This window comes from Scyliorhinus torazame, chromosome 7 (genome assembly GCF_047496885.1).
Source record: "Scyliorhinus torazame isolate Kashiwa2021f chromosome 7, sScyTor2.1, whole genome shotgun sequence".
In the NCBI taxonomy this organism is placed as follows: Eukaryota; Metazoa; Chordata; class Chondrichthyes; order Carcharhiniformes; family Scyliorhinidae; genus Scyliorhinus; species Scyliorhinus torazame.
The window spans coordinates 95,283,874-95,296,082 of NC_092713.1; the positions used below are offsets into that span (position 1 = coordinate 95,283,874).

General features: G+C 51.8%; 1 protein-coding gene across 2 annotated transcripts in view; it reads left to right on the forward strand.

Annotated features, from left to right (window-relative positions):
* Positions 1–12,209, forward strand: part of dnai4 (dynein axonemal intermediate chain 4) — a 401,481-nt gene that overhangs the window by 177,836 nt on the left and 211,436 nt on the right. For both annotated transcript variants that reach the window (XM_072511088.1, XM_072511087.1), the window contains exons 8-9: positions 2,564–2,758; positions 10,670–10,824. In XM_072511088.1, coding sequence (XP_072367189.1) covers positions 2,564–2,758; positions 10,670–10,824 — 350 coding nt within the window. The remainder of the gene's footprint in view (positions 1–2,563; positions 2,759–10,669; positions 10,825–12,209) is intronic.

The window sequence follows — 12,209 nt, forward strand, 5'->3', positions numbered from 1 at the left end:
TGGCTAACCCTCCTGGACCCTCGGGGGAACAGGACATGCCACCTGGCCTCCACTGCGTCTAGCCGACTTTCCAGTTCAGCGTCCCTGAATCTTGGGGCTGGTCGCCTCGGAGCCACTGTTGTGAGCTGGCTGGGATTGGCTGAGCAATTGCAGCTTAAGTGCTGCTTGATCTTGTTAGCGGGGGTTTAGGGAACGCAATGCCGGTGAATTGGCAGTTGAGCTTTCATTTGCGGCGAGAAGCCCTTGGGGCATTGTTAAGTGGACCAATTAACGGTGGAGAACGCTGCCGGCCTCGCTGAGCCAAGTGCCGGGAGGCTCGTGGCAATTCCCGCTCACTGCAATACTTAGAAATCTTTCCGGAGAATCACGCCCAAGCGGTTTGTCTTCTGAAGAGAGATTGAGCAGTTTCGGCCGATATTTTCTAGACTTTAGAAGAATGAGAGGACATCAAATTGAGGTATACAAGATGATGAAGTGAATGTGGAGCAGATGCTTCCTCTTGTGGGGCATTCTAGACCGAGAGATCCTAGTCTCAGGATAAAGGGTAGCAAATTTAAAACAGAGATGAGGAGAAACTACTTCTCCAAAAGTGTCGTAAATCTGTGGAATTCGCTACCTCAGAGTGTGGTGGATGTTTGGAGCAGAGAGTAAATTTGAGCAGGAGATAGATTTTTAATTAGTAATGGATTGAACGGTTACAGAGAACGGGCAGGACGGTGGAGTTGAGTCCATGATGAGATCAGCCATGATCGCATTGAATGGTGGATCAGGTGAGAGAGGCTAAATTGCCGACACCTGCTCCTAGTTCTTATGTTCGAAGAAAGAACTATTCTGCCTAATTCCACCTTCTAGCTCTTTGGCTGTAGCCCTATAGGCAATAGCACCTCAAGCACAAATCTGGTGTTCTTAATTAATAAGCGGATTTATTGATTAATAAGGAGATCAGTGGTTATGGGGAGAAGGCAGGAGAGTGGGGATGAGGAACATATTAGCCATGATTGAATGGTGAAGCAGATTTGATGGGCCGAATGGCCTAATTCTGCTCCTATATCTTATGGTGATCAGGGCGGCGATCTGTGATCAAGGGGGGTAGAGATCAGGCGGACGATGTATATTTTGGGGGTGAGGAGAGAACGTGCCATTAAGTTATGGTGGGAAGGCGGGTTCTTTAATTCCACTTTGATGCACCCCTTAAAAATGGTGCCCTGGCGTGAATCCCGCCCCCGCCGGTTGCTGAAGTCTCCGGCACCGGAGATTCGGCGGGGGCGGGAATTGCGCCGCGCTGGTTGGCGGGCCCCCCCGCTCGATTCTCCGGCCCGGAGGGGTCGAAGTCCCGTCGATAAATTGCCTGTCCCGCCGGCGTAAATTGAACCACCTACCTTACCGGCGGGCCAAGGCGGCGCGGGCGGGCTCCGGGGTCCTGGGGGGGGGGGCGCGGGGCGATCTGGCCCTGGGGGGTGCCCCCACGGTGGCCTGGCCCACGATCGGGGCCCACTGATCCGCGGGCGGGCCTGTGCCGTGGGGGTACTCTTTCCCTTCCGCCTCCGCCACGGTCTCCACCATGGCGGAGGCGGAAGAGACTCCCTCCACTGCGCATGCGTGGGAAACTGTCAGCGGCGGCTGATGCTCCTGCCCATGCGCCGCCCCGAGATGTCATTTCCGCGCCAGCTGGCGGGGCAACAAAGGCCTTTTCCGCCAGCTGGCGGGGCGGAAATTCCTCCGGCGTCGGCCTAGCCTCTCAATGTTGGGTCTCGGCCCCCAAAGATGCGGAGCATTCCGCACCTTTGGGGCGGCACGATGCCTGTCTGATTGGCGCCGTTTTAGCCGCCAGTCGGCGGACATCGCGCCGTTTCCGGAGAATTTCGCCCAAGATCTCTGTGAAGCTGCTGCTGGCGTATTTAGGCGCTCCCCCTCATAAACACACCATTTTTTTGGGACAATTCCATTCGTTATAATTATGTATGTTGAAATTGTCTGTAAAACCTAACCAGCAAAATGTGTAGCTTTATATTAATACTGAGGTTCCTAGAAATAATTAAGTAAGTGAGTTATGCCATTATTTGAGTTTGATCATAATTTTTTGCCACTTGTGTGCCAGTCCACTTCTATTCTCACCTAAAATGATAAAAGTTTGTTATTGTCGCTCAGCCTATCTTTATAGTTGATGGTGATTGCTAATGTACTGACTTCAGGTGCCATTATTTGTGCTGCAGCCAGTTAGACTAAAATAATGATGTGTTGTCACTTGATACTGAAATAATTAATGGCCCTCATAGCACTCAGCCTGGGAAGTGAGAAAGGAACTGTTGGAGCTGTGGCACCTCATCCCAGCAATCCGGAAAAGGTTCGGAGGTTTTAAAATTCTGTCATTTTGTTGTTTATTTTAGTCAACTTTGACATCCAGAGTCCAATTGGTATCTGCATGCAATCACTTTCATGATCTCCACCTACATATTAAGAAGTTGAAAGTTGTGTAATGTCTTATTCTCTTTGAAAACAACTGTGTATTGCGGCAGGTTTAAAAATGATAGCTTGACACATAATAATCCTGTTGTAATTGCAGAAAGTCGATCCTCCGCTTCGGCAGAGTCGGAGAGTGTTGTCACTATCCAAGCACCTGATGAATTTGAGCATGATCCAGAAGAACTCTTGAAAAATGAGAAACTAAAGCAAGATTTATTCATTATGGAACGTGTCATTATGGAGAACATTTTCCAACCTAAACTCGCTGCTTATCGACAACTACCAATTTTACCTGGTAATTAATAACTATTTAAGGACCTAAATAGTGTAGACATTTACAAAAATAGGGTATTTACTTCATCATTGCTCAAGCAACTCAAACCAACCCCCAAATCTTGCAATGTTTCCAAACAAAACATACAGTGCAGAAGGAGGCCATTCGGCCCATCGAGTCTGCACCAACCCACTTAAGTCCTCTATCCCCGTAACCCAATAACCCTTCCTAACCCTTTTGGTCACTAAGGGCAATTTATCATGGCCAATCCACCTAACCTGCATGTCTTTGGACTGTGGGAGGAAACCAGAGCACCCGGAGGAAACCCACACAGACTCCGCACAGACAGTGACCCAGCGGGGGATCGAACCTTGGGCCCTGGCGCTGTGAAGCCACAGTGCTATCCACTTGTGCTACCGTGCTGCCCAAAGCTCCATTTAATCTTGTGCTTCTAATAATTATCTGGTCTTCCATTTAGAGATGCAGCGTTCTCTGACTTAAAATACTTTGTGGCAAAAAAGGTTTATTTTAAAGAGCTCTTTTCATAATGCATTTTCTCCTATTCCTCTGTCCTCTTAATGACAATTTTAGATTGCTGTCCACTCATCATTGATTCTGCAAATCTTGCAAAACTTTTCATGACTTAAAGGCCCTATTAAACCCAGGTGAGCATACTATGCTCCAGTGGAATTAATGGCCTGGGGTTTACAGGGAGACATGCAATGTGGGCACAGCCAAATTATATGGCTTAAATGTTTGTAGAATTTTGTGTGTGACTTATGGCCAGTGTAAAACTGAGGCTGAATATTAATTGTGCAAAAACAACCAAGCACACATTTTAGAATGCATGATGATAAGCAATTGCTTTAGAAATTTCTTAACATGAGGACTTCCGGTTGCGGCAATGCTGAGCTAAGTCGCACGTTCGGCAGCTCCCGCCAGAAACGGACTTTTGGGCTCTTCTGAGGGGCCCCAGCGGCATTTGTTTGACGTTTCCCAGTGTGGGAAGGTGACAGTACGATTTCCACCGGTACTGTATGGATTGGACCAGGAGTGGAGCGGTGAAAAAAGTAATTCTGGTGCAGCGAAAAGTGCGAGGGAGGAAAGCCAAGACGGCGGCAGGTGGAGACCAGGCAGCGTGGCCGCAGTGGGCGCAAGAGCAGCAGGAGTTTCTCAAGCGCTGTTTCACAGAATTGAAGGCAGAGCTGCTGGAGCCGATGAAGACTTCGATCAACAAGCTGGTCGAGACCCAGAAGGCCCAAGGGGCGGCGATCCAGGAGTGGCGGCAGAAGGCTTCAGAGAATGAGGACGAGAGATTGGGCCTGGCGGTGAAGGTGGAGGCACACGAGGCGCTGCATAAGAAATGGCAGGAGAAGTTCGAGGACATGGAGAATCGGTCGAGGAGGAAGAATCTGCGGATTTTGGGTCTCCCGGAGGGAGTGGCGGGGTCGGATGCTGGAGCATATGTGGTCACGATGCTGAACACGTTGATGGGCGCGGGTGCCTTCCTGAGGCCCCTGGAGCTGAATGTGGCCCACCGAGTCCTGGCAAGGAGGCCCAAGTCTAACGAGCCACCGCGGGCGGTATTGGTGCGGTTCCACCGCTTGGTGGACAGGGAGTGTGTCCTAAGATGGGCAAAAAAGGAGCGGAGCAGCAGGTGGGAGAATGCAGATGTCCGTATATACCAGGACTGGAGTGCGGAGGTGGCCAAGACGAGGGCCGGGTACAATCGGGCTAAGGCGGTTCTGCATCGGAAGGGGGTGAAATTCGGAATGCTGCAGCCGGCGCGACTGTGGGTCACGTTTAAGGACCGGCACCATTACTTCGAGACGCCGGAGGAGGCGTGGACCTTTATTCAGGCCGAAAAGTTGGACACGGACTGAGGGTCGGTTGTGAGGGGAGGTCGCGGGGGGCTACTGTGGTTACTGGGCTTTGGGGGATGTTGGGGGATGTTCTATTCTGTTCTGTATTGTTTCCTTGGGTGCTGGGTGGAGTAGGGTGAAATGGTTCGAAGTGGGGGTTTTGTGAGAGTGTGGGCGTCGGTGGTTGGAAGGACGGGGCCCCATTGGGGGGAGGGGAGGTGGGAGGCCCGAGGTGGGGAGCTGGGATTAGGCCGCAAAAGGGAGCTGCGCCAGAGAGGGCGGGGCCAGTCTGATGGAAAGCGCGGGCTTTTTCCCGCGCTAGGGAAGGAAGGGGGCAGGGCCGGGGGGGGGGGGGGGGGGCGGTGTTGGAGAGAAGCGCCCGCTGATGGACTGGAGGGGGGGGGGGGGAAGACTACCACACTGTGGGGTCGATGGAGTGGCGGGAGTGGCCGGGGTCAGCAGGAGTCAGGTGACTTACGGGAGTGCTATGGGGGGAGCAACGCAGCTGGGGGGGACCTAGCTGGGGGGGGAGGGGGGGGAATGGAGGGGGGGAACAGGGTTGCTGCTGCATTGGCCAAAGGTGAGATGGAGCTCGGAGAGAGAGTCGGGGCGGGGGTCTGCCGCTGGGGGGAATGGAGAGTGCGGGAGGCGCAGGCCCGTGGCTGGCCTAGAATAGGGGATGGCTAATCGGCAGGGGGTGGTGGCGGGAAGCCCCCTGATCCGGCTGATAACTTGGAAAGTGAGAGGCCTGAACGAGCCGGTCAAGAGGGCCCGTGTGTTCGCGCACCTGAAGGGACTGGAGGCAGATGTGGTTATGCTTCAGGAGACGCATTTGAGGGTGACAGATCAGGTTAGGCTGAGAAAGGGGTGGGGAGGGCAGGTTTTCCACTCGGGGTTGGACGCAAAGACTCGAGGGGTGGCAATTTTGGTGGTGACGGGTGTCGTTTGAGGCGCTGAACATCGTGGCAGACAATGGAGGTAGGTATGTGATGGTGAGTGGTAAGCTGCAGGGGGTGCGGGTGGTATTAGTGAATGTATATGCGCCGAATTGGGACGATGCCGGATTTATGCAGCGCATGTTGGGCCGGATTCCAGACCTGGAGGCAGGGAGCTTGATAATGGGGGGGGAACTTCAACACGGTACTGGATCCAGCATTGGACCGCTCCAGTTCCAGGACGGGTAAGAGGCCGGCGGCGGCCAAGGTGCTGAGGGGGCTTATGGACCAGATGGGAGGAGTGGACCCATGGGGGTCTGTCAGGCCGGGGGCCAGGGAACTTTCTTTTTTTTCCAACGTCCATAAAGGCTACTCCCAGATAGACTTCTTTATTATGAGCAGGGCACTAATTCCGAGGGTGGAGGGCATGGAGTATACGGCCATAGCCATCTCAGACCATGCCCCGCATTGGGTGGAGCTGGAGCTAGGGGAGGAGAGGGACCAGCGCCCGCTGTGGCGCCTGGATGTGGGCTTACTGGCAGATGAGGAGGTGAGCGGGCGGATCAGGGGGTGCATTGAAAGCTATCTAGAGGCTAACGATAATGGGGAGGTGCAGGTGGGGGTGGTCTGGGAGGCGCTGAAGGCGGTGATTAGGGGAGAGCTAATCTCCACTAGGGCCCACAAGGAGAAGAAGGAGAGGAGAGAGAGGGAGAGATTGGTGGGGGAGATTTTAAGGGTAGATAGGAGGTATGCAGAGGTCCCCAAGGAGGGACTACTCAAGGAGCGACAAAGCCTCCAGGCCGAGTTCGACCTGTTGACCACCAAGAAGGCAGAGGTGCAGTGGAGGAAAGCGCAAGGGGCGGTGTATGAGTACAGGGAGAAGACTAGCCGGATGTTGGCACACCAGCTTCGGAAGCGGGAGGCAGCAAGGGAGATTGGGGGAGTTAGGGATAAAGGGGGAACACGGTGCGGAGTGCGGTGGGAATAAATGGGGTATTTAGAGACTTTTATGAGGGGCTGTATAGGTCTGAGCCCCCGACGGAGGAGGGGGGGCTGTGTCGATTTTTGCATCGACTGCGGTTCCCGAGGGTGGAGAAGGAGCAAGTGGCTGGGCTTGGGGCACCGGTAGGGCTGGAGGAGCTGACTAAGGGGCTGGGGAGTATGCAAGCGGGGAAGGCACCGGGGCCAGATGGGTTCCCGGTGGAATTTTACCGTAAGTACATGGACCTGCTGGACTATTAGTGAGGATTTTCAATGAGGCGAGGGGGAGGGGGCCCTACCCCCGACGATGTCCAGGGCGCTGATCTTGCTGATCTTGAAGCGGGACAAGGACCCATTACAGTGTGGGTCGTATAGGCCAATCTCTCTCCTCAACGTGGACGCGAAGCTGTTAACGAGGTGTTGGCTACCAGAATTGAGGACTGTGTCCCGGGGGTGATTCACGAGGACCAGGCGGGTTTTGTTCAGGGAAGGCAGCTGAATACCATTGTGCGGAGGCTCCTTAACGTAATTATGATGCCTACAGTGGAGGGGGAGGCAGAGATAGTGGCGGCGATGGACACGGAAAAGGCCTTCAATAGCGTGGAGTGGGGATACCTCTGGGAAGTATTGAGGAGGTTTGGGTTTGGGGAGGGGTTCATTAGTTGGGTGAGGCTACTTTACGAAACCCCGGTGGGGAGTATGGCCACGAATCGGAGGAGGTCGGAATACTTTCGGCTGTACCAGGAGACGAGGCAGGGGTGCCCCCTATCCCCTTGCTATTTGCATTGGCAATTGAGTCTTTGGCTATGGCTCTTAGGGAGTCCAGGAACTGGAGGGGGCTGGTCCGGGGGGGGGGGGGGAGGAACACCGTGTTTCATTGTATGCCGATGACATGTATGTGGCGGACCCAGTGGGGGGGATGCTGGAGGTGATGCGGATCCTCAGGGAGTTTGGGGACCTTTCCGGGTATAAGCTCAACGTGGGGAAGAGCTCTTCGTGGTACACCCAGGAGACCAGAGAAGGGGGATAGACGAGCTTCCACTGAAGAGGGCGGAAAGGAGTTTTCGGTACCTGGGGATCCAGGTGGCCAGGAGCTGGGGGGGCCCTACACAGGCTCAACTTGACGAGGCTGGTGGAGCAGATGGAGGAGGAGTTTAAAAGGTGGGATATGCTGCCACTCTCCTTGGTGGGTAGGTACAGTCGGTGAAGATGACGGTGCTCCCGAGGTTCCTTTTTATATTCCAGTACCTCCCCATCCTGATCCCTAAGGCCTTTTTTAAGCGGGTCAGTAGGAGCATCATGGGATTCGTGTGGGCGAAAAAGACCCCGAGGATGAGAAGGGTGTTTCTGGAGCGGAGTTGGGACAGGGTTAGCGTTACCTAATCTGTGTGGGTATTAACATAGAACATAGACATAGAAAATACAGCACAGAACAGGCCCTTCGGCCCACGATGTTGTGCCGAACCTTTGTCCTAGATTATCATTGAATTTACATGCAGAAGGAGGCCATTCAGCCCTTTGAGTCTGCACCGGCTCTTGGAAAGAGCACCCTACCCAAACTCAACACCTCCACCCAACACCAAGGGCAATTTGGACATTAAGGGCAATTTATCATTGGCCAATTCACCTAACCCGCACATCTTTGGATTGTGGGAGGAAACCGGAGCACCCGGAGGAAACCTACGCAGACACGGGGAGGACGTGCAGACTCCGCACAGACAGTGACCCAAGCCGGAATCGAACCTGGCACCCTGGAGCTGTGAAGCAATTGTGCTATCCACAATGCTACCGTGCTGCCCGGTACTGGGCTGCCAATGTGGCGATGATACGCAAGTGGGTAATGGAGGGGGAGGGGGTGGCGTGGAAGAGGCTGGAGATGGCGTCCTGTGTGGGTACGAGTCTGGGAGCGCTGGTGACAGCACTGCTGCCGCTCCCGCCGACTAGGTACACCACGAGTCCGGTGGTGGCGGCGACTTTGAAAATTTGGGGGCAGTGGAGGTGCCACAGGGGTGAGGTAGAGGCTTTGGTTTGATCCCCGATCCGTGAGAACCATCGGTTCGTCCCGGGGAGAATGGATGGAGGGTTCCTGAGTTGGCACAGGGCAGAAATTAGAAGGATGGGGGACCTGTTCTTAGATGGGATGTTTGCGAGCCTTGGGTCACTGGAGGAAAAATTTGGGCTTCCCCCTGGAAATGCCTTCAGGTACATGCAGGTAAGGGCGTTTGTAAGACGGCAGGTGAGCACTCTGGATCCAGGATACGGTGCTCTCGGGGTTGTGGGTTGGAGAGGGCAGGGTCTCGGCGATCTACCAGGAGATGCAGGAGGAGGAGGAGACCTCGGTGGAGGAGCTAAAGGGTAAATGGGAGGAGGAGCTTGGGGAGGAGATAGACGAGGGTACGTGGGTGGATGCCCTGGGTAAAGTTAATTCTTCCTCCTCTTGCACCAGGCTTAGCCTGATACAATTTAAGGTTCTTCACAGAGCACATATGACAGGGGCGAGGATGAGCAGGTTCTTTGGGGTAGAAGACAGGTGTGGGAGGTGCTCGGGGAGCCCAGCAAATCATACCCATAATATCTGGGCGTGCCCGGCGCTGGATGGGTTCTGGAGGAGTATTGTGAGGACGATGTCTAAGGTGGTGAACACCCAGGTTAAGCCGAGCTGTGGATTAGCACTATTTGAGGTATCGGACGAGCCGGGAGTGCAGGAGGCGAAAGAGGCCGGTATTCTGGCCTTTGTGTCCCTGGTAGTCCGGCGGAGGATTCTGCTACAGTGGAAGGATGCGAGGCCCCTGAGCGTGGAAGCCTGGATCAGCGACATGGCAGGGTTCATTAAATTGGAGAGGGTAAAATTTGCCTTGAGAGGGTCTGTGCAAGGGTTCTTCAGGCAGTGGCAACCGTTTCTAGACTTTCTAGCGGGGCGTTAGGAGGTGGTCAGCAGCAGCAGCAACCCAGATGGGGGGAGGAGGGGGGGGGTGTACTTTACGTTTTCTACTGTGTTTATTATTGCTTAATGGGGGGTTTGTATATTGGGGGAATTTGTGATGTAGTTGTAAGATGTTTATTTATGTGTTCTTTGTTTTTCTTTTTTCTGTATTTTCCTTGTTGAAAATATGTGAAAATTTGAATAAAAATATTTCTAAAAAAAAGAAATTTCTTAACATATGTACTTGTTTTCAATATACATATATATATACATACCAAAAGCAACAACTTCATATAGCACTTTTAACATAATGGTGTAAGTTGTTTTACAGTACCAAATAAAGTCTGACGTCAAGCCACATAATAAGATGACCAAAGTCTTGGTCAAAGAGATAGGTTTTAAGGAGTGTCTTAATGCCAAAGAAATTGGTAGCAAGCTTGAGAGATGTAGGGAGGGAGAGCCAAGAGTTCATGGCTTATAAGGCATAATGGCTAATGGTAAGATGTTTAAAATTGGGAGCGCAGAAGAGACCAAAATTGGAAGAATGTAGAGATCTCAGAGGGTTGTAGGGCTGGAGGAATTTACAGAGATAGGTAGAAGTAAGGCCTTGGAGAGATTTAGTAATCATAGGTGCTGCCAACAGGCCTCAAAATGGAGGATTCCAGACTTTAGCTGTCTACACAGCCAATTCATTGGTTGCCTCTGGGTAGGTTGTTCCAATTAAGAGCTGCCAGCCAATCACGGGGGCCAGCAGCTCAACAGCCTGCTGGGTGTCCACCTAAGAAGAGGATGCAATGGATGGATGGTGCCCTCACAACCATTTAAATGGGGGTACTGAGGCCTGCTGGGAAGGCCGCAGAGAGGGCTGGGGTTGGTTCTGGAAATTGACACTGCTGTCATCATTGGACATATATCTAAAAGCAGAACATATGAATTCTGGAGTCAAAAAAAGCAAGCAACCAAAGTAGAGTTTCCAAAGGGTAACTAATAAAATAAATTAAGATAATAATACTGGGAATCATCTTAATTAAGCACCTTAAATTAGGTTACTGTTTCAGGTGCAATTCCTCAATGGAACTGCTCGGATGAAGGATTCCACCTGAGATGTTGAGAGTTTGATACATTTTCAGCATGTTTCAAGATTCAGATTTCAAGCATTAATTTTTTCTTTTTCTTTCCTCATTAGGAAGTGTCTACTGTATTCTAATATTTACCTCTTGATATTACCTAGATCCAGATGGTACAACTAATGCTGAAGAAGAGGTGGTAGAGAGCCTAATGCTGCTCGATATCATGAGTCCAAAATTGCATCCACTATGGTCTTTTACCTGTAATCTCACCAAGGGACGCAATGTTAGCTGCATGGTTTGGAACAAACACAACGTGGTGAGTAACATTAAGGAGACAACAGATTAAAGCATTACAAAGATTAACTGATACAGCAGTGATGTTACATGGCTGGTGTATATGTGTTCAACTCATACCTAGAAATTCGACTGCACCAAAAGATTGGCCCTAGGGAGCAGCGATGTACCCACAATATCAGGTTTGGCTGCACCTGGCCCCCCCCAAATGTCTATCTCTTTGAAGGACTGCGCTATGAATCCTTAAGGCCTTGCAGCCCATATAAAGGATGATATAAGGGCGGCACGGTGGTGCAGTGGTTAGCACTGTTGCATCACAGCGCCGAGGACCCGGGTTCATTACTGGCCCTGGGCAACTGTCCATGTGGAGTGTGCACATTCTCCCCGTGTCTGCGTGTGTCCCGCCCCCACAACCCAAAGATGTGCAGGCTAAGTGGATCGGCCACGCTAAATTGCCCCTTAATTGGAAAAAAAAGGATGATATCAACTTCCTGACCCTCCCAATAAAAGATTTATGGAGGAAAACTGGCAGACACTGCAACAAAAATAATGAATATTTTGCCCCAATGGACCCTGCCTGCCAAGGACAGGGGAAGGTTATTCCACCTTTGCAGGTCGGTCTTAACTCTACCTACCAGACTAGTCTAATTAATTTACGAAGTTGGGCCAACCCCAAACCACTTGAACCCCAGATATCTAAACCTGGAATCAACCATGTGCAATGGTAGCACCTCTAGATTGGCTCCCCTCCCCGGGGGATTCACTGGAAAACACACTCTTTTTTAAGTTTAGTTATATCATGAAAAGTAACCAAAGCACCTCAGTAGTTCCATTATATCACCCATGGTGGGGGCAACCGGGCCCGTCACGTAAAGCGAAAGGTCATCCACATACAGCGTCATCCTATGTTCCACCCCTCCCAATTATCCCTCTCCACTTACCCAAAGTTCTCAAAGTGATGGCCAAAGGCTCTATCGCCAATGCGAACAGGAAGGGGGACATAGGGCAGCCCTGTCCCGTTCCCCTATTTAGCTGAAAGTTTCCTGATCTCGTAGTATTGGTGCGAACATTAGCCAAGGGAACTTTGTACAACATGACGTATCCACAACAAAAACTTGGGCTCCAACCCGAACTTCTCCAAAATGGCAAAAAGATACCCCATTCTACCCTATCAAATACCTTTTCGGCACCCAACGAGATGATTACCTCTGGATTGGGTCCCTCAGCTGGGGAAAGCACTACATTTAGCAATCGCCACACATTGGACGACAATTGCCAGCCTTTGACAAATCCCCATTTTATCTTCCCCAATCACCTGAGGAAGACATGGTTCTAACCTCACGCTAGCACCTTGGCCAGTATCTAGCCATCCGCGTTAAGTAATTAAATAGGGCACTATGACCCGCA